The 23,237-nt window shown below is 53.8% G+C and overlaps 1 protein-coding gene and 1 long non-coding RNA gene across 7 annotated transcripts in view; one reads left to right on the top strand and one right to left on the bottom strand.

Annotated features, from left to right (window-relative positions):
- Positions 1 to 8,368: 8,368 nt before the first annotated feature.
- Positions 8,369 to 17,368, bottom strand: LOC135425768 (uncharacterized). 3 transcript variants are annotated; one of them, XR_010435743.1, is made up of 3 exons: positions 16,385 to 17,368; positions 12,712 to 12,857; positions 8,369 to 10,681 (listed from the first exon to the last, which is right to left on the bottom strand). It is a non-coding gene; the product is annotated as an uncharacterized LOC135425768 (long non-coding RNA). The 3 variants fall into 3 exon arrangements; XR_010435745.1 differs by having other exon boundaries at positions 8,369 to 9,109; XR_010435744.1 differs by having other exon boundaries at positions 8,369 to 8,562.
- A 46-nt stretch (positions 17,369 to 17,414) lies between these two features.
- Positions 17,415 to 23,237, top strand: part of PRDM16 (PR/SET domain 16) — a 262,890-nt gene continuing 257,067 nt past the window's right edge. For 2 of the 4 annotated variants that reach the window (XM_064678373.1, XM_064678372.1), the window contains exon 1: positions 17,416 to 17,593. In XM_064678373.1, the coding sequence (XP_064534443.1) occupies positions 17,557 to 17,593 (37 nt within the window). In that variant the 5' untranslated portion in view covers positions 17,416 to 17,556. Of the gene's footprint in view, positions 17,594 to 23,237 lie in introns of all 4 variants that reach the window. The other 2 variants (XM_064678374.1, XM_064678376.1) reach the window with 2 other exon arrangements.

The raw sequence follows: 23,237 nt of genomic DNA, 5'->3' as shown, positions 1-23,237 counted from the left end.
TTTTTTTATTTGGAAAACTTCAGAGTGCTGTTTTTTCACACACAGTAAAGTTAGCTTTGCTGAGATTCATTAGTCCCCTTTCCCCCTGTGTGTAAATGGATCTCTCTCAGTTATGCAATGCAAGGGTACACAACCATGAAAAGTGCAGAGCCAGCCAAAAAAAGCATTGTTCTGAGCTCGGACGTGTAAAATATTCATATTCAATAATAAAAAATAAAAAAAAAAACCCCAGCCCTTAATAAAAAATTCACGGTGCAGAATGTGCATTGTCGCTCCCTCCCCGGGGCCGCAGCCGCTCCCAGCCCAGAGTGTTCCAGGGGCTTTCACTGCCTTGTTTTACTCCATTAATTCCAAACCAATTCACCCCCAGACATCCCAGGATTAGGTGCCTAAATTGATTCTGATTTCTCTGAGGGCAGTGTATCTGTGGCTGCAGTAATAGCTGGCAGGGGCTGAGGCTGCTCCGAGCACCCGGGGTGGAGGGTGGAGGGGCTGTCCCTGTGCTGGTGGCACCTCTGGACCCCCAGTGCCACGCTGGGCACGGGCACCCCAGCCAGCTCCAAACAGGCAGGAGAGGTCTCTCAGCAGGATTCCTGCCCCCCTGGACCAAGTTAGCCCAGGATTGGTGGGGATGAGCAGCTCCCCAGGGAGGAGGGAGCATGTTGGGAATGTGCCGAGGGGTCTCCAACCCTGCAGAACCTCCCGATGAGCTTCACACACAGGGCAGAAGAAATTAAATAATCTTGCCACTGTTTTACCAAAGAGAATCAGAGACAGGTGGAAGTAAATGCCTGGCTCAGCTCCTGGCTGGAGTGTGCAGCAGAGCCAGGGGTATTGTCTGCAGCTTCCTCCCCAGGGGCAGCTCCATCTCTGCTCCCTGTGAGCAGGGACAGCACCCAGGGAAGGGCTGGAGCTGTGTCAGGGGAGGGTCAGGTTGGATTTCAGGCAAAGGTTCTTCCCCCAGAGGGTGGTTGGGCACTGCCCAGGCTCCCCAGGGCAGTGGGCACAGCCCCAAGGCTGCCAGAGCTCCAGGAGGGTTTGGACAACGCTCTGAGGGACAGGGTGGGATTGTTGAGTTGTCTGTGCAGGGCCAGGGTTGGGACTGGATGATGCTTGTGGGTCCCTTCCAGCTCGGGATATTCTGTGATTCCATGATTTAATTCAGATTTTTCAGTGCCAGAGCTGCCAGGCCACACTGCCCCAGGGGGTGTCTGTGTGTGTGTCCCAAGGGGGGATGGCAGAGGGACAGGGCAGAGGAGACCTGCACCAGTCAAGATCCCCTGGAACTGGAACTAAACCACCAAACCCCTGTGTCAGCAGCTGCCCCGGGCTGCTCCTGTGTAATCAGGCCCTGAGAGCTCAGCAGAGCAGGAGAACATCACAGTGGGGTTATAAATATTACTAAAAAAAAAAAGAACTCGGGAACAAGAGGAAGGGTTCTGGCACTTAAATTTTATGGAGATATATGGGAGAAAAGAAGGAGAAACTCCAAACCAACCAATGCCTCAGATTTTTTTTTATCTAAAGTACAACTGATTCAATGTTTTACATAAAAAGAGCCCCAAGGAACATAAATCAGGGGATGGAAGATATGTTTTAGAAAGGCCTCCACATGTAATTTCTTTACCTCCCACATTCTCAAGCCAAATGTTTTAAATGGAAAAGCATGTGGGACACAGGGAACATGTATATTATCCATGTCTTTAAGGACCATTCCCAGCAAGGTGATTTGTTCTGTGTCCACAGTCTGATATATATATACAAGGAAAAGGAGGAAAACGAGGAAAAGGAGGAAAAATCTTACGTTAGGAAAACTGTGACCACAAGTGACAGCATGGAAGTACTAAAATGTGCTGTGATGTGACAGCTGTCAGTCAGGGTTGAGATTTTTGGTGGGAAAAAGGAGTAGGAACTGTTCCTTCTCACTTCCAATGGGTGTCAAACTTGAGCCACAGACTGGGCTTCCTTGAAAGGGAACTGGGAGAATGAAGGACCTCCAGTGGTGTCGATAACATCACATCCCCTCCATCCCAAGGCTCAGGACATCCATCTCCATCTGCCTGTCCCTCAGTGCTCTGCTCCTGCAGCCCTTGAGGATTTACTGCTTGTTTCTGCAATGAATCTCTCCCTGAGAGCAGAGAGGGGAGTCTGATGGTGTCAGGAAACATTTCCCTCCTTGAGGCTCCCAGGACAGCTCGGATCAAGTGCAACCCTTGGGATGTCAGAGCCCTGGACCAGCACAGGAGCCCCTCAGCTCTTGTAATGCAGAGAAGCTGAGAAGATTTGGAAAGATTGAGCCCTTCAGACCCTTTGCTGCCCTGACCAATGCAGAGGGGAATGTGCTGCCAAAGTTATTTCTGTGGGTCAGTCCTGAATTCCTCCAGAAAATGGTATTTTCAGACCAGCAGAGCAGTGGAACAGTGCTGGAGGTCTGCTGACATCCTCTGAAGGGCTGTCTCTCAGCCAAAACAATATGTATTTCCTGGAAGCACAACCCCCCAGAGGAAGAAGTGGTGGAGTTTGAAGGTATCCAAGCCAACAGTGCAGATGCTGTTCCAGCTCTGCTGCTGGGAGCCCTCTGTGTGCAGGGATCTGCTTCAGAACTGTGGGGTTTCACTGGGGAGCTCATTGTCCCTTTGCTGGGGGAGGGATGGATCCCTGCACATCCAGAATGCCTGGAGAACCTCCAGCTTGCCCTCTTGGAAGTTGCATTTCCAGACCTGTCACAGGCTTTCCAGGACGAGTCACTGAGACCTGGATTCACCCCATCTAACCTCTAGAACCAAAGGAAAAATCTTTACACTCTGATTAAGGTAAGGGGAGAGAGACAGACTTCACCTTCCCATGAGCTGCTGAGCTTTTATTCCTTTCCATTTAGTGAAAATGAAATCATAAATTAGATGCCATTTTAGGGACTGAAATGCATCTGCATTAGATAAAAGCTCACTTTGAGGAACAGACAGCCACTGATGGACATGGCTCATATCTGAGGGGTAAATTGCTGCCAATTAACAAGAGTCTGGATCAAATGTCCATTCTCAAAAGTTGGGATTTTCTGTTCCAGTACCAGAATGTGCTTCAGGGATTTTTTTTTTTTTTTTTTTTTTTTGGCAGTGGGTTTTAGAACAGGAAAATAGGAAATGAACTGGAAAATTTGAAGACTACAGAAAACAAGAAAATCCTGGAAGGGACTTTGTGGATCCACCCCAGCCATTAATAACACGGAAAGATTTCATTAGGAAAAGAGAGAGGAAGGATGTCCAAGGAAGCAGTGTTGGCACTGGGGTGTGAGGGATAAACAGCCCCAAGCCTGGTGATGACCACAGGATCATTAAAGTTGGAAAAGTCCTCCCAGCCCATGGATCCCCCCTGTGCCCCATCCCCACCTTGTCTCCCAGCCCAGAGCACTGAGTGCCACATCCAACCCTTCCTTGGACACCTCCAGGGCTGGGGACTCCAAACCTCCCTGGGCAGCCCCTGCCAGTGCCTGACAGTCCTTTCTGTGAAGAAATTCCTCCTGGAAGATGTTCCATGGGGTTTGAAGGTCCTGCAGAGGCCGGATTGCTGGGCACTGTGAGGGGATGAACGTGCTCAGGGAAGATGCTTCAGATGCAAATCATGGCAGGAGCATCTACCCTGCACCAAGGCACAGGGAATAAAGCGAATGAGGTCACATTAAGGACACCATGGTCATATAACAAAGTTATTTCTCGGTGGGACCCTTCTGCCCTCTCCTGAGGAGCATCCTGCAGGGGAACAGCCCCTCTAAATTCCCTGCTTTATTTATGGGGGGGATTTAAGAGGGGATCACGCTCAAGCTACCCCTTCCCAACCCACAGCTCCCTGTGGCCAGTCAGGCCCTGCTGAAGGAGCCAAGGCTGCAGAAACCCCTCTCTGCAGAGGTGGGACCCGAACCCCGTCACCTCCCGGAGCCCCACGGGGGGGGACAGCCCTGCCTGTGCCTCAGAGAGCTGTTCCTGCCCTGACAGGGCCCAGGGAAATACAGAGAGCCCAGCAAATTGTTCTGTAAGAAGGGAAATCAAGTTGTGTCCCCTCTCACCTCCCTGCAGCGTGTACCTGCCACCTCATCACCACCACCTCCCTGCGGCGCGGGGCCCGCCAAGGTTCCCTGGTAGCCAGAGAGCCCCATTACATCAAACACTTCTGTTTACTGTAGCCTATAAACAGTGTTCTGAACTCAATGTATTTCTGCCTGGAAAATTGTTTTCTCCCTGCCTGCCCCACACTCGAGGTGAGTGTCTGCTCTGCCGCGTGAGTCGGAGGCAAAGTGCAGCACATTAAACCTCCCACCACAGCAAAATCGAGCAATTTAAAATCCCTGGGTTTTGCCAGAAGTTTTTGCACCATTATGTCACATCCTATACATCAGAATTTGCTGGGAAAGACTCTTTTTTATTTTTTATTTTTTCTTTTCAGTGTTCCTGCTCTCCTCTGGAAACAGAAAATATCAGCAGGTCGAATGATGGGACGGTTCGAGGGTTTGCAGAGTGTGGAGAAGGAAGTTCAGTCTTTGGACTTACAAAACATACAGTTACCTCAAATAGGAGATTTTAAGGATTGGAAATATAATGAGTATTAATGAGTATGAAGTACAGAGCCTTTGGGATACATCACAGTTAACCCATCTGTCCCACATTCCCCAGTGCTGCCAGAGCTGCCTTTCCCAGGTCACCATAAGCATATGGGGGGAAGGAGGAGCTGTTATTTCAGTGACCCAAGATGTGCTTTGTATCTCTGGGAATTACTGGCAGCCCACCTAAGATTCATTAGTTGTCTCTCTTTAGCCTTGGTGAGTTGTTTAAACATGTGTGGGTTTTCTCTCTTTGTGATGTAATGAATCTCCATTTCTCAGAACACACAACAGGGATCTCTCCAGTCAGTCAGTGGCTGGAGAACCAAAGAATCTTGGAACAATTGGGGTTGGAAGAGACCTTAAAGATCATCTCATTCCAATCCCCTGCCATGGGCTGGGACAGTTTCCACCAGACCAGGTGGTGCTCAGGCAGCAATTTTCTCTGCCAGAGGAATTTCCCCTGTGCAGAGGGGCCACCCCAGGTGTGGCAGCCACTGTGTGGGGCTGTCCCTGGCTCAGGGCTCCCCAGGCAGGGACAGGGGCAGTGGGATCATCCCAGCCCCTCATCAGCAGCACCTGCCCTGATGAACTGAATAGAATCCACCTGGCCCACACACCTGACTCCAATTACCTTCATCAATTAGCTCTGCAAAGGGGGCTCTGGGGGCTTCCAGAAGGTTCTGTTCTCTCTGAGGGAAGGTCCTGCTGCCCGTGGGCTCCTCGCTGCGCTGACCTGCAAACTGGAGGCTCCACGTTCTCTTTGAGGTTTGTGTGTTCTCCAGCTCCTTTGGGGAGATAAACTGGGGGTGGTTCACAGGGACGGGGCAGAGAATCTGAGTTACAGCCCCAAAATCCTGGTCTGAGTCTGTCCTGCACCACTAACCCTGGGCTGCAAAACCTGCCCCCAGCAAAGGCCCAGATGGTGCCAGGAGGAACCTTTGCAATGTTTGTGGGGTTTCTTACTCTGTTAAAACTCCTGAGTTTTGGAGGATCTGCCTTGTTAGCACAGGCTGGGGTGGGACTGGGGGAAGCTGCAAGGGGATGAGCTGTTTGCTTCAACTTCAATGTTTCTTACAGGTCTGCTGGGTCCTGATGTTGTTGGTGTGAGTGCCCAACTCCCCTGTGCCAGCAGAAACCTCTTCTCTGCAGAGAAAGAAGAAAACAGCAGGTAGGAAAAATGTTATTTTTTTCCTATAAAAGGTAAAGGATGGGAAGGCTCGAGAGTGGCAGCAAGTGGAACTAATACAGAACGTGATTTGGGAAAGCTGAATTATTGTCCTCTGCTCTGGCTGAAATGCTGTTGTTTCGGGTGTGAAATGGTGCATTTTCAGCAGTTCTGGGTCAGAGTTTGGGCAGGCAATGAAGGTGGCAGTGTTGATGTGACATGCCAGGTGACAATAATTGGTGGCTCTTGCCAGGCTGGTGAGCAAAGGTTGGTGTTCTTGGACAGGACCTGGGGCTCTGCTGTAGTGCCAGAGCATCCCAGCATTTCACATTAAGGCAGATGAATTGCAGGAGACAGTGTTGGTGTCCCTCAGAGTTGGTTGGTTTGAAACTTGTGGCTCCAGGGAGGTGGCTGTGAGATTTTTGTGAGGAGGGGAGAGACCCTGGGGGCTTCCAGACTGAGTAATTCCAGGAGATCTTGAGGTTTATCTGTGAAGGGCAGGAGCTGTGTGAGGACAGGCAGTGAGGCTCTGGCTGCTCTGAGCTGAGGATGGAGCTGACCTGAGTGTGCCAGGGAGGGCTGAGTCTCTCTCCTCACCTCTTCCCCTGTAGCCTGTGGATAAACAGGTGTAAGAGATCAATAATTTGAGGTTTTTTGTGTAACAAAATGTGGGATTTCTGCTTGATGGTCGCTGGTGCCAACCTTGGAGCTCTTTGTGATGCTGGAGGGCAAATGGCACCTGAGCCCAGGCCCTGGAGCAGAGGGGGAAGGAAAACTGTGGTTGTGGTGTGGGTGAGAACTGTCTGGAACCGTCCTCTTGTGAGAACCCTGTGTCTGAACTGCACATCCATCTGCTTCTGGTAAAGGAACACACAGCTGCTCCTGCCTGCATTTATTGTTTAATTCATTCATGCTGCTTGCTGGAAACACCATCGTTAAAGTCCTTTTGGGGCACAGTCTGCTTTAAAGGAAACTCTCCATGGAAAAGGCTTTCCTTTAAATTTAGTACAAAAGAAAAACCCAACGAGTTTTATTTATAGATCAGGGCATGAGAGATTTTCAGTTTTCAAGCCAGTGCTCTATCTCTGTTTCTCCCATAAAAACATGTTTAGCATTTTTCTCATCCTACCAGAATAAAATTCTTTTATTGAGATTTTTTTTTCTTGACAAAATGCAGCCACTTGAGTGACAAAAATATTGGGTTTACCCATTGAATAACTTTGTGAGTTGTGGTTCTGTTCTTGGATGACATGTCCTGGGTTTTGGTTATTCTTTAATAGATCATCTCTTACTTCTGTGAGCTCGGGACAGTTTATATGACTAAGGGTGTCTGAGTATTTTCCAGATATGTACCGTGGGTATGATAAATTTATTATTTATACAGAAGAATGCAGAATTTCCTCATGTGATATCAGCATGTATGAACAGTGAGAAAATGTCTGGTATAACTGTCAGAACTATGATTTTCCAGCAACCTGAGTGATAAGCAAATGAACAGTTTAGTGTGGGTTGGGGTGTGTTTAAGGGTGGGGGGAACCAGCAGTGTCCTGGTGAATGACAATCCTGACAACACAGCTCTTGATTTCTGCTCAGAAGGGCTTCAGTCCCTGCAGGGAAGGTCTCTGGTGGTGGGAGTGTGGCTGCCAGAGCAGCTCCTGGATGATCAGACAGGGCTTTCCTTAACATATTTAAATCATTGTATGGATGATCTCACTCCATTATTTTTCAAGAAACTTCTCAGTTCACTCTATTTAACTTTATACTTCAGAGAAATGAAACTATTTCCCCATCTCATTTATACTGAAGGAGCAAAACTGCAGCTGAGTGGCAGTGGAGCAACTCGTGATGTATCTGAGGGCACGGAGAGACTCTGGGGTGGAACCATGGGGAGGTGTCTGTCAGGAACTGGTGCTGCTGTGCTCTGAGGGGGGTGTTGAGAGTCACCCAGGGGTTTTTGGAGCTGGTGGCAGTGTGTGTGTGCACAGGCTCTCTGTCTGAGAACACCCTGTGTGAGCCCAGGGCTCAGAGCCAGAGCATCTGCTGGGCTGGGTTGGTGTGAGGTGCCCGAGCCCTCTGCTCTTCACTGCGGTTTGGCAAATTCAAAAGTGACTTGTTCTCAGAGCAGGAGCTCTTCCCAATCATCCTGCACAGCTTTGTTGTGGCTCTGAGGGTGTGAGTAACCTGCTTGTACTTGTAGTACACTTTGCTCCTCTGTTCTTTCTCCAGTGAGTCTGGAAGCTGCTCTTCCAGCAATGGGGGGGCACCTTGAGCACAGTGAAGGAATGGGACACAATGCTGAAAAAATGAGATGTCCTTTCCTGTCAAATGGACTCAAGTCTGCAGCTTACTGTGCTGCTTTTGTATAAAACACTTCATTCTTTTTTTTTTTTTGAAATTTGATTTCCTTCTGTTAGTGTGGAATCTAACCCAGAATGGTTTGGGTTGGGAAGGACCTTAAAGCTCATCCTGCCATGGGCAGGGACACCTTCCACTAGCCCAGGTTGCTCCAAGCCTTGTCCAACTTGGCCTTGGACACTTCCAGGGATGGGGCAGCCACAGCTTCTCTGGGCAACCCATCCCAGTATTGTTCAGCAAGACTTTTGACCCAGTTATCATAGCAATATTTTATTTTTAAGGCCATTTTCTCACATGAGATGTAAACCAGAGCTTTCGTTTTCTGACAGGGAGCAGTGAGTGTGTCTGATGCTTTCCAAACCGTGCCATTCCTTCCCCAAAGGTTCTGCTCTTTCCTCTGGTTCAGCACGAGTCTTCACAGGAATAAAACCCAGTGGAACATGAGTCACTGTAGGAACAAGCACATGGGCGAGGTGGGCTCCTGGCTTATAAATGGTACAATTGTAGATAGAGAAGTGCAAAGACTGCACTGGTTGGAAAGCTGGCTGGAAAATAGCAGTCATGAGGTAGACAGACATTTATGTTCATAGAAACCATTGACTAGTTTGTATATATTTGCATTTAATTTTCTAACCATGTCTTTGGAGCTTGGTTTTTAACTGTTCATTGATTATCTTATCACGAGCTGCACCTCACTTATTTTCAACAACAAACCTGTGGTGCTCCTGTGGGACTGCCAAGAGCTCTCATGTGGGAAATTTGTGGGCTAAAAAGTCACCAGTAAGGCTGAGAAGCCTGATGACCTTGTTTCTAAATGTTTGACATGCCCTCTGTGTGTTAATAAGTTATGGGAGGGTCTGTGTGAAACTTGGGGCTTCTGAAGGCAAAGAGCAGAACTCAGAGTGTGTCAGGGTTTGTCTCCTCATTGCTCCCATCACAGTGTTCTGAGGTTTCAACTCAAATCTCTTAAATTAATGGGTAGTTCGTTCCTCCACCTGTAAAATAAAACCCAGGCAATGTGCATGTGTGACTGGGGAAGGGTTTCTCTCTCAGTTAAAGGTGCTGCTCGTTCCCCTGAGGGGAACAGCACCTCCCTGCAGCAGGGGAATGGAGCTGGGGAGGAAACTTTTCAGTGGCTTCAAGAGTTTTCACCTCCTCCACGGAAACGAAACCAAACCCTTGCACAATTTAACACTCAAATTGTGGGGAGAGGAGAAACGAGATTTAGCAGCAGGACAAACAGCCAGAAGACAGGAGTGAGTCCCTGTGATGTGTGAAAGCCTCTGTTCCTCCTGGTGCCCTGAGCTGTTCTGTCCTGCACTGCTTTGTGTTGTCTTGCGAGAGCCTTTTTGGCTGAACAGTTACTCGTGACTGATGTGATATTGTGGGGGAAATATATTTGTTCAAACATCAGTTCCCAGTGATTAAAAGCATTCTTGAGAGGAATCCCCACCCCGTTCTAACCCATCACAGCATTTAAGAGGTAGTCAGTGGGACAGCAGTACATGAACTGGGGGGACGCGGGGTGATCCAAAAGCATGCCTGCAGTAATTCTCTTCAGTTCGTGAGTTTTGCCCAAGGAATGAAGTTGACTCATTCTTCCTGGATGCAGTCCACCTCTCATGGAAATCGATGGAATTCTTTCTGTTGCGTTTTAACACATGTTCTTGCAGTTACTTTCTCCAGTAAGTCCTCATTAATTTGTAAATCTACGTGAACTCTCGGTTCCCTGTGGTTAAAAATATTATTTTTTTGGTAGCGATGGCCCAGTCACTCGGAGGGTGCCGTAAATACTTTCCCATCTCTGGTTATGATCTGCAGAGCCGAGGACAGGAGCTCTTTGTGCTCCGGGCACTTACATGATTTCCTTGATTCCGCCTTTACGGGGAGCGGGGAGAGCCGGGGTCCTACTGGGGGGGTCCCCAGCAAAGGGGCCGCCCCCCCTGGGGCTGGCCGGGGGTCCAGGGCTGTGTGTCCCCCCCAGCCCGGGGAGCGCGTCCCTCCCGCTGCCCGGAGCGCTGCCCGCTCTCCCGGGAGCGAGGGATGACGGCGACATCACCTCACACCCCATCAGGTTTTTGCCTTCCCCCCCGGCCCGTGAGTTATGCTCTGAACTGCCTTTTTTAAGATTTTTTTTTTTTTGAAAGCTGCTTTGTATTAAATGAATAAAATATGTTCGTGTCCCGTCGGGTCCCTGTTCGCTTCCATTCCGCCCCTTTGTAAAAAGGAGTTAATCAGAAATGAGTTGCCACTGGCTTTTTGCAGTTTATCGCGTTCCCAAAAGGACTTTTACATCCTTAGCCCGTTGGATCATCTTCTTTTAATCCCAAAAAGACAACAGCGGGGGCGTGTGTGTGTGAGGGGGTGTTCGAAGGCAGAGATCATGTCGCCTTGTAAACAGGTTTTGCAAACCCAGTAAGAATTGAGGTTCGCGTTTAGAGATCTTCCTGCTATCAAAATCTCGCCGTTTTAATTCCTTCTGCTGCAGAAGAGCAGCGTTTATCCAGCACCGAGAGGTTTTTTTTCAGGTGTATTTGGAACAGATAAATATTTCCGGCTTTAGAACTCTGTTAGTGTTTAAAGAAAAAAGGCGTATTCGGGGAACGGTTTGATTCTTTACTTTTCCTGCTTGTTAGAAAAAAGTGTTCTTAATTATGACTTGCGGGGGGGGGGGGGGGGGGAGGGGGAGGGATGCTTGGAAAGCTCTTCCAGAAAAGTAATTCTAAACAGTAGAAAAAAAAAAAAAAAAAAGGAAAAAATGCTCTATGATGTTTTATTTTAATAATCCTTTGCAGGCATGTGAGCCGTGCACTGAGGGGGGAAAAAACTAAAGAAGTTTCAGGAAAAAGGCACGAACAATACCGCCTTTAAACCCAAATCTGCAAACTTTTGAGAATATGCCCTCGTATTGAATACACCGGATTTCTCTCCCGAGCGAAGGGGAAGGTTTTGTTCGTTTGGACAGTCTTTGAATACTGTTCTAAAACTTCTTTCAAGTGGGAACTGAAGAGAGAAATGTTAAGTTCTGGGAGGAGACAATAAGTTAGCATCTTTGAGCGGGGTCCCTTGCATGCAAATCAGGCTTTTGGCAATTTGGGGAAGTTTAATTGGAAGGTGGAAGCGTGTAAAGATAAGGAAACGGAATCGGTAAGAGCAGCCCCGCTGCTCCCTGGGGGCCCGGGGGGGAGGCCAGGCCGTCGCTCCTCACCTTGCCCGGGGCAGCCCTGGATCCGCCCCGTCGGGCAGCGCCGGGGGCTCTCGCCCCTCTCCCCCCGCTCTCGGCGGCAGCTCCCAAAGGTGTCTCCTAAATAAATCCCTCCGTTTAAAGTTGCTGTAATTTTCACCTAATGAATTTTTTCGTTCCTCTCCCCCCGCCCCCGGGACATTGTGTCAGGCCAGCCCTGGACGGCGCGTTCGCGGCTCTTGGCTGCGCGCAGCCCCTCCTCGGGATTAGTGGTCGGGCTCCTCATTTCCCATCGCCATAAAAGGTCTTGAACTCAATTAATAGCTAATAATTATCCGGGCAGCTCCGCCCCGGCCGTCCTTAGCCGGGGAAGCGCAAACAAAGCCGGCCCGTAACCGGCGGGGGCTCCGCACCCCCGGCCCCGCACCCTCCGCGCCGGGGGCTCCGCACCCCAGCCCGGCGGTGCCCGGGGAAGGCGGAGGGGAAGCGGGACCGCCTCGGTTGTCCCCCCCGTCGGGTTAGGGCAGCACCGCTCTGTGCTTCGGGACCGATCCCAGGCAGCGGGGGGAGAGGGGAACAGGGGGCATCTCCTGGGGGATCCCCCGGGGAGGGGAGTCACCCCCAGAGCGGGCGGTGTTGGCGAGGAGGGTTCCGATCCGGTCTCTGGCAGGACAGCAAATGGCATTGGGGGGGCTGCGGGTCGCTCACACCCCCTCCACTCTGCCCCCAGAACTCTTAATTACAGCCAGTAATGTACAGCGGGCCTGGCCCCGGGGAGCGGGGGGTCCCCCGGCCAAGGGAGCCCCTGTGCCGGTGCCGCGAGAGGATTAATGGACCCCAACCCCGCTGGGTGCTGCAGCTCGATGGAAGCCTTAAATTAGGGGAGTTCTGTTAATTCCGAGGGAAAAGGCGAACATAGATCGTTTTAGTGCCTTCAGTATACGGTATTTCGGCTGAAAAACCCTTGATCGAAAATTACTTCCCCAATATTTGTTTCCCAGGGTCCCCTCCCGCAGGGAGAGAACCTTCCCCAAAGCCCCGGGCGAAGGAGAACCCCCTGCCCTGAGAGACCGGGGACTTTGAGCTCTTTCCATGACAAAACTGCCGAATTACAGCGCCCATCGTTTACATTTTGCTTTCATTTGGCAAGCGATCTCCGGGCAAAAATATTTTGATCAAACGTCTAAAAAAATTGCTATAACTCCTTAATTTCCCTTCATTCCCAGAGACCGTCACGATTAAATCTGCTGTGTTTACATCCCCGAAACTGTCTGTTCATGGGCTACCGTTTTGGAGACAACATTGCTCGATCTCTGACGATTGTAACTATAATCCTGTTCAAGTTAGATATTCAAATGTAAATGGTGCTTTTCTTTTTTTTTTTAAGACTTATTTTACGACGTGCATTTTTACCTTCGCCGGGGCCATCAAGGCGCAGCCTCGCGCGGCGGAGTGTAACGAATTCGGAAGAATTCTTAGAGCTGAACATGTTTTTTGAAAAATCTGAAATGGCAATTTACACGGTGTTTTTTCATGGCCAGAGGAGCCAGCGATTTCTTCTAGAAATAAGAAAAAAAAAATAGTCTCATAACCTCATTTTGATGCACAGACGGGTTTCAGTGCGGGGGAATATCAGAGCAGTGAGGTACAGGACAGTGACGTGCAGGCACAGGTTCTGCAGCGATATTAACCTTTCCCCTCTGTATTTCATCGCTAAGAGGACCAGAAAGAGTGATTTAATTTCTTCTCCCCCCCCCCCCAACAAAATGCAGCCATTTCTGTCTTTCTCGGTGGTGCTTGTTCCGGCGCTTCTCAAAGGTTTTCGGGTAAAATACCGATTTGAACCAATGAGTGTGTAAATGGGTCAGCTCAGGAAAGGACCTGCCGGGGTCTGGCGGGTGGAGGATGTGACTCTGGCACTGAGCCTCGGGCACCCTCCACCTGCGTGTGGAGCGGGTGTGAGCCCGGGAACGGGGGGACCCTCAGCGCGGGGGGGCCGCAGCCACCCTCGGAGAGTTTTAATTTTGTTATTTTTATGTCTTTCGCCTCGCCCCGGCCTCCAGCGGAGCCGCTGCTGGGGACGCAACCCGAGTGTCCCCGGCGGCGGCCCGGGGCGGAGGATGCTCGGCGGGGGCTCCCCCCGGACCCCCGGGGCTCCCGCCTGTCCTGAACCGCCCCCTTGCGCCGGCTCCACGCAGGGACCGCGTCCCAAAGGTGTTGGAATTCCCTGGCGGCGGGGGACGAGCGGCACGCTGCTCCACGGCGTGGGTGCGAGGCAGCCCCTCGTCCCCCCGTGGGTGCGCTTCCTCCGCTTAGTAAGGGCAGATTAGGAGGGAAAATCCCTCGGGAAGCGTGTGACATTCTTACCGCCTGATCTGCGCGGGGCTCGCTGACCCCGCGGAGCGCAGCCCCGTCCTGTGCCACCGGGCTCTTGCGTAGTTGAAAATATTAATTCTTGATTTAATCCCGCCGCAGCCGTGCGCGGGAACAAAGAGTGATTTATGCGAAAATCCTTGGGAAGGGGTTACTCGGGGTGTGCGGCAGCTCCCGGACAAGCCGGACTAGCGCAACCGTTCTAATCTTCTTTACTGCTTAAGAAACACTTGTGCAAAACAGCTCGCAAAGCGCCTTTCGCCTCTCCCGTGCCCCCGCTGCCCGTGGGTGCCCACCCGAGCCCGGCGCTCCCGGGAGGGCCCCGAAGGGAGCCGAGCCGGGCGGCTGCCACGCAGCGCTTCACCTGGAGAGTGTGTTCCAAGCCGGCCTTGTAAAGTACCTGGGAACACATGGCTTGTAGTGCTGATGCCAGGGAACCCACCCATAAATTCCCGCCGCTCCAACGCCCCCTCCCCAGAGCTGCGGGGACCCCCCCGCGCTGCGGGGACCCCCCCGCGCTGCGGGGGCCGCGGGATGAAATGTCCATTAGCGGGGAGAGGAGCGGGATGGAGGCACAAAGAGGGGCGAGGGTGGAGGGGATAAACTCTGAACAGGCGCGTCTTGGTACCGCTAGCTCGCTTGTGCCCCCAGCCCCCCCATCCTCACCCCGGGCCGTGCCACCCTTGGGGCACTGCGCGTCCCTGTCCCCTGCCACGCGTGTCGTGCAGAGGGGCATGTCTGCTGCTTTCCCTGGAAGAGACAGTTATTAAGGCTCGGTGGAAATCCGGCCACCTCAGAGGGAATCGTTTTTCCCTCCAGGCCCGCCGTGGGCAGAGTTCCTCGGGAAGTGGCGGAGCACGCGTGTCTCCAGGCCGGGCAGGGCCCCGGCTCCTTGGCAGCCACCCGGCCTGACCCGGGAGAGCCGAGAAGCTTCCTGGCGCTTCTCCCTCCCTCCCCGCTAATTAGTTTGCTGTTCCCCGTGGAAGCGACACGCACTCAAACAGGTGCAGGCTGGAAAAGCCGGTGGCCGCCCCGGGATGCTCACCCGGTGGGATGGGGGAGCTTCGGGGATTCCGGGGGGCTGTGAGGCTCTCCCTGCCCGGGCCGCACACCTCGCTCCGGGGGTTTGCTGAACCCCAGGAGCCCCTCTCCTTCCACGGGGGTCTCGGCGCTGGGATGCAGCGAGGAACGACGCTCGGTGGGCACAGGAGCGTGTCCCGAGGACACGCCGTCCCCGGAGCACCCCGACCCCTGCCCTCGCCACCGGCCCTGCAGCCTCTCGAGCTGTTTTGGCTTAAAGCGAACGGGGGAAACGGGGCCCGTTCCCGGGGGCTGAACTGCAATCACCCGCTTGTGCCTGGTGCGGGAAGGGACCCCACTCGTGTGGGGGGTGGCAGCGTGTCCTCTCCCCCACGCCCCGCAGCCCACCGCTGGCACACCCCGGCACCGGCCCTTCAGAATTCGTTCTCTAATTTTTTCCCCCCTTTTTTTCCCCATGCATTTTTATTTTAGGGCTTTTTTTCCCCCCTCCGTTTTCCCCCTTTCCCGGCCCGGCGAAGCGCGGCTCAGCCCGGCCCCGCTCCGTGGCCGCGGGAGCCCCGCTCCAGCCCGGCAGGAACGGCCGCAGCGGCTCGGACAGACCCGGCGGGGCCGCTTCTCAGTGGCTTCGTTGGCAGAAGCATCACCAAAAACACGGTCGAACCCCCCCACACCCCTCGTGCGCCCCCGAAAGCGTTTTGCGTCTCCCTAAATATCTGCGAGCGGGTCCGCTGGAGCTTGGCTGTTTACCGCAGGAGCCGATTCCCGGGGGAATCGGAATGCTGGGGATGCAGGAGGGTTTGGCAAGAAAACAAAAGCAGGGGTTGTGCCGGGCCGGGGCTGCGGGGGGGGCACGGCCGCGGTCCCGGCCGGTGCTGCGGGCCCTCCGTGCCCTTCGTCCCCCGGCTCGGGGAAGGGGACGCGGCGACCGGGACATTCTCCCCTCGCCAGCCGTGGGTCTCCCGGCTTTACTCGGTCTTCTGCCAGAAGACCGCTGTAATAACAGGGACAAATAACCCGGGACGACGTTTTCAGACTGAAATCCGTCCGTCCCGGGAGCAGCTCGGTGGGGGACGCGGGGACAGTGAGCGTCCGGGAGCGCTGGAAGAAATATTGCAATGGGTTGGAAACATTCGAGCTCCTGTTTCACCGGTGAGGCTGGGAAGAGCTTGTTTTTCCAACCTCGGGGTGCCCGCCGCGCCGTGGAACGGCGTCCTCGAGGCAGGAATTCACAGGCACCGCTTCGGCATTTTAGGCGACACGTGGCTCCAAGTTCCCTTCAAACGGATTGATTTTATTTGGCCTCCTGCTCCCCCACCCTGCCCTCGAACGCGGCTCCTCGGTAGCATCTGAAAGGCCCCCGCTCCCATTTGCAATTAAAGAGTTTATTGAGGAGGGGAAAACCGGTAATTAGCAGGAATATTCCCCCCTCCCCAGTTCCACCTGCAGGGCAGGAGTGCAGCTGGCGGAATGGCTTCCAGCAGGGACCTGACGCACCCGCACAAGTTTTGCTTTGTTTTTGCGGTGCCCTTCGGTGCCAGGGCTCCCGGGTCTCCCCGGGACGGGTCCGCACCTCCAGCGGGGACGCCGCGCTCCCCTCGCCCCAATATTTTATGGAATGTTTAGGAAGGCGCGCGTTTCTCCCTCTCTCCATATTAATCTCATTAAATCCTACCTTTCAACCTTCTTCCGTGACCATCTGACCTGGCCACTTGAATTAAAATAGTGCTTTCTCCGCAGTCAAAGCCAGCACATCAATCACCGGCTATTTACACTTCGCTCCTCTCTTCAAAGCGGCTCTGCCCGGGCTCTCGCTACCTCCGCTCCGGGGGGGTGGGCAGGTCCTGCGGGGCTCCCCGACGCTCCGGGGGTGTCTGTCCTTCCTCTCCCCCCTTTCCTCGGGTGTCTCCCGGCTTCCCCCGTCCCTGGGGAGCGCTGCCCCGGCGCACTGCTTTCCTTCCACCTGGAAGGCGGAGGGGAGCGGCCGCCCTCCCTCCCCGTCCCCTCCCGACGGGGTGCGGGGCCCGGGGCCCTCTCGACGTGGGGGCCGCGGCCCGGGTCGAAACGCCCGCAAACACCGACAACCCGAGCGGGGGAGAAGGGGAGAAGCCGCCGAGCGCCGAAACATTCTGGTAGAAACACGAGAAATACCGACAAAACACAACAGCGCAAATTCTGTTATTTTAAAAGTTGTTTTTCTTAAAGTTAGGCGAAATCCCCCCCCGAGCCAAAGGGGGCGAGAAAGGAGAAGAGGGTTAAAAAAAGGAAAAAAAAGAGGGAGAAAATAAAGACAGACGCTGGTTGAAAACTTTACGTAAAAAAATATTTTTCAGACTAAAAACAAAAGCATGTCTAAACTACGACTGCAAGATGACATCTGTTAAACTCTCTTCAGCATTGCTATTTAGTAGTAGTAATAATAGTAGTAGTAATAATAATATAATGATAATCACCTCTTTATAGGATGGCACCTTGATCCTTAAATATTGTCCAGTGTGTAAGGTCAGTGTGCGGAGGGTGAGGAGCGGAGAGGGCTGATTTTTCTTAAAGGGGCAGATCAGGGGAAGGCTGTGATGGGTGCTGGGAGAGAGGAGGGGGCAGAGATAAGTGGTCTGAGGAAGAGGATAGGACAGGAAAAAAAAAAAAAAAGGCAAAAAAAAAAAAGCCCAAACCAGGCTGATGATGATGAATACATTGGAAAGTTTTTTTGGCCCTGGTGAGGGTGTCAGATTGAATGCTCTGTGCGCATGTGCGAAGGTGTCCAAACTGACAATGCTGGGGAGATGAAGATAGTGTGTAGCTGCTTCTGGGCTCAAGGAGGAGGAGAGGAATCCACACGCCGACACGATGAGATCCAAGGCGAGGGCGAGAAAACTGCCCAAAAGTAGGTCCTTTCTCTCCCTTCTTCCGCGCGCCGGCGGCGGGGCCGGGGTTGCGGAGCCGGGCCGGGGGCTGCGGGGGCTGCGAGCCCCTCTCGCCCTCCCCGCGGCGGCCGCAGCCCCGCCGCCCTCCCGCCCGCCCGTGGGCGCGGGTCCCCCCGCGCTGCCCCGCTCGGCTCCGCGCTGCCCCGCGCCCTCCCGCGCTGCGGCGGGCGGCGCGGGGCCGGGGGAGAAAAGCGAAAGTTTAGCTGGAAGTTGACGAAAGGGGATAGCAACTTTTTTTTTTTTTTTTTTTTTTTTTTTTTTTTTTTTTTTTTTTATTGAGTCGTTCCAAGTCTTGTGAAATAATATTCCCGGGTCCTGAAATAGTGGGCGCTAGAGGTCTGCGTTTGGCATCTGCCGGCGGGAGCGGAGAGACGGAGCGCTGGAGAGAGGGGGGAGAGAGAGAGAGAGAGAGACAGGCAGAGGCAGACGGGGGGGGTGGGAGAAACCCTTCTGGTCTCGGGAACAATTATCGAGCAGAGGGAAGGAAGAGAATTTGTAGCAAAAATGGATCCGCTCTCAGTGAGGGGCTTTGGAATCGCAGGTCCAGAGGGAAGATCCTGAAGGCAGCTCGGGTGTCCCAGCTGGGGGTTAAGAAGGTCTGGGGGAGGGGAGTGTGGGGGAGTGTCTTTAATTTTTAATTTTTTAAAATTTACTTGGGGGTGGAATTGCAGCTCGTAAGTCTCGCGCAGCTTTTCCCTCCGTCTTCTAGCGGACCCTTTCCCGTTCTTTCGTTCGAGTCGTTTTTAGAATGGATTTTCCGAGGAGGAGAGTGTGGCTTTTGTAGGGAAGAGCGGGACTTCTCTGTCCCCGCTCCCGCAGAGTCCCGTTGCAAAGGCTCGGGCTGGTTCCTCGCCGATTCCCTCTTAGGCTCGGTGCAGCTCAGGATCCCGGAGCCCGGGCAGCTTTTCTGTCCTCCTCTTGTATATTATTATCACTATTACTACTATTATTATTATTACTACTACTATTATTATTACTATTATTATTTAGTTTCTGTTTCGCTCTGGCTCTGTGCGAAATATCTGGAGGCTGCAGAAGTTCCAGCGCAGTCTGTGCCCCGCTAGAAACTCTGCTCGTAGTGCCCGGAGGAGGCTCCGGGGAGTAGCGGCGGCTGCTCCGGCTGGACCCGCGTGGGTTTCCACGGGAGCCTCCCGGGGGATGTGGAGGCGCCCAGAGCCGGGCGGGGGGGACTCCTCGCAGCCCCCTCCATGAGCCCCCCGGGTGAGGGGGATCCCCCCAGGTGAGGGGGGCAGCTGGCGGCCCTGTCGGACACCCTTCGGGGTTCGGCTTCAAACCGTGGCTGGCGAAGGGTCCCGGGCGTTCGCAGCGCTCGCACACGTGGGCTCCGGGGTTCATTTTGTCGTTCAAGTTCGTTATTCGGAGCCGTTTCCAGCGGCCAAGGTCAGCGGGCAGGTCTGGTCCCGGCCCCTCGCGATGAGCCGCAGTTCCCCTTCCCGGGGGGGACGCGCCCGTTCCAGGGGGGACCCCGTTCTCCGACCCCGTTCTCCACCCCCAGTGCGGCTCCTCGGTCCCGTTTTCCTCCCAAAGTCGCTCTGTCGCCGGGTTTGTCGCCGGCCCCGAGCTCCGGCCGCCGCTCCCGTTTTGCAGCAGCCCCAGGCCTCGCGATTTACCTTCGTGTAGCGACATTTTCCGTCGCGCTCCACGAAGGTCCCCCCGCTCCCCAGCCGTGTCCGTGTGCCCCCCGCACACCTTCCTCGGCTCTGCGGGCACAAACCCTGCTCAGGGTGGGATTGGTTACAGTTTCCGTGGTCAACACTGTCAGCACATCGCTGCGACGAAGTTTTTTTCGATTAATCCTGGAATTTCATTTCATTTTTTTTTATTTTTCAGTAAACACCCGCTTTAAACGCCCCCATTCAAATAATAACTTTTTAAAAAGTCATCACTTATTGCTTTAGGTTGTTAAAATGAAGAGTAATTTTCACAGCTCTCTTGGCTGGAAAAGCGAAGTTGAATGGTTGAATAAAGTGGAATATTTCTTTTATTTTTATTCTTTTTTGGTTTTCTCTTTTTTTTTTTCTCCCCTCCTTCTCTTTCTTTTTGCTGCTGTGTTTGCAGATGTGCCCGGGGGGTGCAGCGCGGGGCCGGGTTTTTGCAGCTGTGCCCCCGTGGGCGCGATGCGGGTCCGGCCGCGTTCAGCACGGGTGGGACCCACCACGCTGCCCCGGCTCCCCCGGGGAGCTCTGCGAGCTTCTGCAGCTTAGGGACTAGGAGGTTCTCGGTGCCTGGATATCTTGAGTGCTCGGAGAAGAGCCGGGAGCTCCGTGCCCGGGAGCGAGCCCTTCCCGGCCGCGGGAGCCGCGGAGCGGCCGCGAACGCGCCTGGAAAGCGCCTGTTCGGAGGCTGAGCCCTGATTAAAATCAGGTGTTTAATACAATACGAGGCCCAACGGTTTATGGGGGTTTCAGCTGAGGATTTTTTAGGGATCACAGTTCAAAACAGTAGTCCGAAGCTAAGGTTTCAATATCCCAGGAGTATTTATTTGCGAAACAGATTAAACACGGACACGAGTGTGGGGATCTCGCCGTGTTTCCACCGGCGAGGTAGCGAGAACTTGGGTTACGGCTCAGAACCCCGCAGGTCCTGCCCAGCTGCCCTTCGGGGGCTCTCCGGCCCCACGAGCGGTGCGGGTGCCGTGAGAGCCCGCACGGCCCCCGGTGCGCGGCCGCCGAGCCGAGCGGGACGCGGGGCAGCAGAAACACAGTGTGCCGGAGAATTTCATTTCATTGGACAATATTTTAAGCAGATGTGAGGTTCCGCTGGGAATTCGACTCTATTACCTGGCTGGGAAAGGGGACGAACGCGTGTGCGCTGGGGTGGGAGAGGAATTCTCGGCATTTTTCAGTCCGGCTCCCCGGGACAGCGGCAGGTACCGGAGGCAGCGGAGCTGAACCGGGGCCGGGAATGGTTTTCGCTCGCTTTGTGGCTTCCCTCTGGCTTGGGAGCCTCGAGTAATGGCTGTAAATCAAAAGCCGAGGCTCGGGCAGGGTGCGGGGGGCGCAGCAGCCCCGGGGGTGCCCAGGTGAGCGGGGCCCCTGCAGCCCCCCTGGGTGCGCATCCCGCCAGGGCCGGGATGTGCGGGACGGGCAGGCAGGAGAAGGCCACGCCGCGTCCCGGCTCTGCGGGCCTCGCCCTTCAGCGAGAAAATAAAATATGGGTGAGTGGGGAGAAGGTCCTGCAGCGGCCGAGGGTCTCGCTGCTGCTGGCGAGAGGGTGCAGAGGAGGCAAACAACACCGGAGTTGGGTGCTGCACGCCGAAAGCAAATTCGTTTCCTTTCGAAATCCCTGAATTTCAGAGTGCGAATATAATTCCCAGCCACACACGGCTGGCCAGGATCACAGGCTCTAAATAAGCGCTCGTGCTGGCAAACAGTGCCCAATATTTCTACGGTCCCGTTTGCTTTTCACTCTTAGGAATATGACCGAGGCAAAGTTTGGAGACGGAGTTTTCAGGCAGAGCCGGTGCATCCTGCGGGCAGGCTGGAGTGGCAGGGAAATGGTTGTGAATCCAGCCCTGCGCTCCCCGGGACCTGCTTCTCGATTTAAGGCTTCGCCTTTGAGGAGGAGACAGGCTTCCCGTTTACTGATATACATATATATACATTATATATATATAAAATTTTTTTTTTTTTTAGATTAAGGGTGATGAGACTGTGGAGGGAAAAGGGAGCGGGAGAGCAGCGCAGGCAGAGGCTGCAGCCCAAGCGCCACTTCCCGGCGTGCGGCTCTGTTTGTGCTCCCACAGACGGTTCCAACGCTGGAACACGCGAAGGAGGAAAATTTATGGCGCTTTCGGCCGCTTAGGCTTTTTTCCCATTTCCAAGCCTTTTCCTGCGCCCTGTCCCTACCCAGAGCTCCGGGCCCCGAGGGCGGACATCGGTCCCGGAGAGAGCCGTGCCCGGCCCGGCTCCCCCTTCCCTCGGGACCGGGAGCTCGCCGAGGCTCTCCCGGGCTCCTCTCCCCGGGACCGCCGCGGGTGCGGAGCCCCGCGCAGATGCGGGGCCGCCGCCGGGTCCCCGCCGTCGCTGGGTCCCCCCCCCCGTCCTGCCCCGGATCTGTTCAATTAGGCAATTAGGGATGCTGGGCAGGGAAGGGGGGGTTGATCCGCTAATTAAGGTGATGTGTAATTAGCGCTTCAACAAAAATTGCCGAGGATTTAAGATCGCTTTACTCTTAAAAAAAAAAAAAATCATCCGAATTCTGCAAATATAATTTATCAGTTCCCCCACCCGGCCCGCGTGATTTATTTGGGAAAAAGCACAGAGGGAACGAGCGCAAAGCGCGTCCTCTCCTTGGCCTGGGCAGGAACTTGGCAAAGGGGGATCGAGCCGGGGCTTTGACGTGAGGACTGGCTGCTCTCGCCCGCAGAGCAGCAGCACTGAGGTGCCAAAGGAGACGCAGGAATCGGGGATTGAGTCCTGGCCTGCGATAACGGCCGTGCTCGTGGGTGTCCGTGCCCTCGGATGAAGTGCCTGTGATGTCTATCCACGTGTGTTTACATCACAGGGCACTGCCGGGTGCGTGTACGAATGTAAGTTTATAAAGTGCATCAAAGACAGGCACGTTAGTCCAATTTCACTGAATTCCCGTGTCCTATAAAACCTCCGTGTCGATGCAAAACGTGTCTGTGCAGATGCATTTGTCTGTCGAGCCGACAATGCACATACAGAGGTCTTACAATACACAGTAAAATCACAGGTACTGTACGGTCAGGAACCAGAATGTTATGTGCAGAAAGTGGGCTGAATTTGTATTTAAAAAAATTTGTTTAGCACCTAAAGCTGTTTTTATTTTTTAGACTTTGTGCTGGAACTGCTGTGTCAGTTCAGTGATGGCAAATGAGGTCTTTAATGAGCCAAAGGGAAAAAATAAAACAAGTGCATTCCTAAGGGTTGCTATTAAAAATACCTGAGGTCAGGAAAAGCAAAGAATTCCTCTTGTGCTCCCCACGCGAATGGACACGGGCCGGTGTTCAGCCACACGTTCCCAGGATGAGAGGACCCCGAAACGGGCAGGATTCGGAACTCTCGGCCGGGAGAAAGCCCAGTGTACCTGAAACCCGTGCAGGCAGAAGGCAAGGCAGGAGCTGGGATTTCCCAGCCCGGCAGCGGTGGAACAGCGCCGGGCTCGCTGGGATAACCCCCCGCTCCTCAGCCCGTGGAACCCGGGGCTGCGGGACCGCTGCATCCTGCCCGCTGTGCCGGGGACACACCTGCCCGCAGGGCTGGAAACAGCCCCGGCCGTGGGCTGGGATACCCGAGGGCAATGCCAAGGGAATCTTCGGGGCGAACGGGAAACCTCCCTGCGCGGCGCGGCCGCTCGTTCGCGGAGCGCCCGGAGCTGCTGGCGAGGAAAGGCCCCACTGAGAGAAAAGCGTTATTATTGTGATTATGGCTCCGATTATTATGGCTTATATGTTTGATAAAAGCTCTGTGCTATTGAATATAGTGCTTTAAAGACAAAGGCCCGGGAAGTTTGCAAACATGAAGGAGGTGAGGCTCGGGAGCCACCTGGACTGGAGGGGATATGCTCAGTCCTGCGGCAGAGCTGGGAAGGGAAGGAGGTGTGTGGGGACTTGTGGAG

The sequence above is a fragment of the Pseudopipra pipra genome, chromosome 22 (assembly GCF_036250125.1).
Source record: "Pseudopipra pipra isolate bDixPip1 chromosome 22, bDixPip1.hap1, whole genome shotgun sequence".
NCBI lineage: Eukaryota > Metazoa > Chordata > Aves > Passeriformes > Pipridae > Pseudopipra > Pseudopipra pipra.
This window is presented reverse-complemented; position numbering and strand designations above follow the sequence as displayed.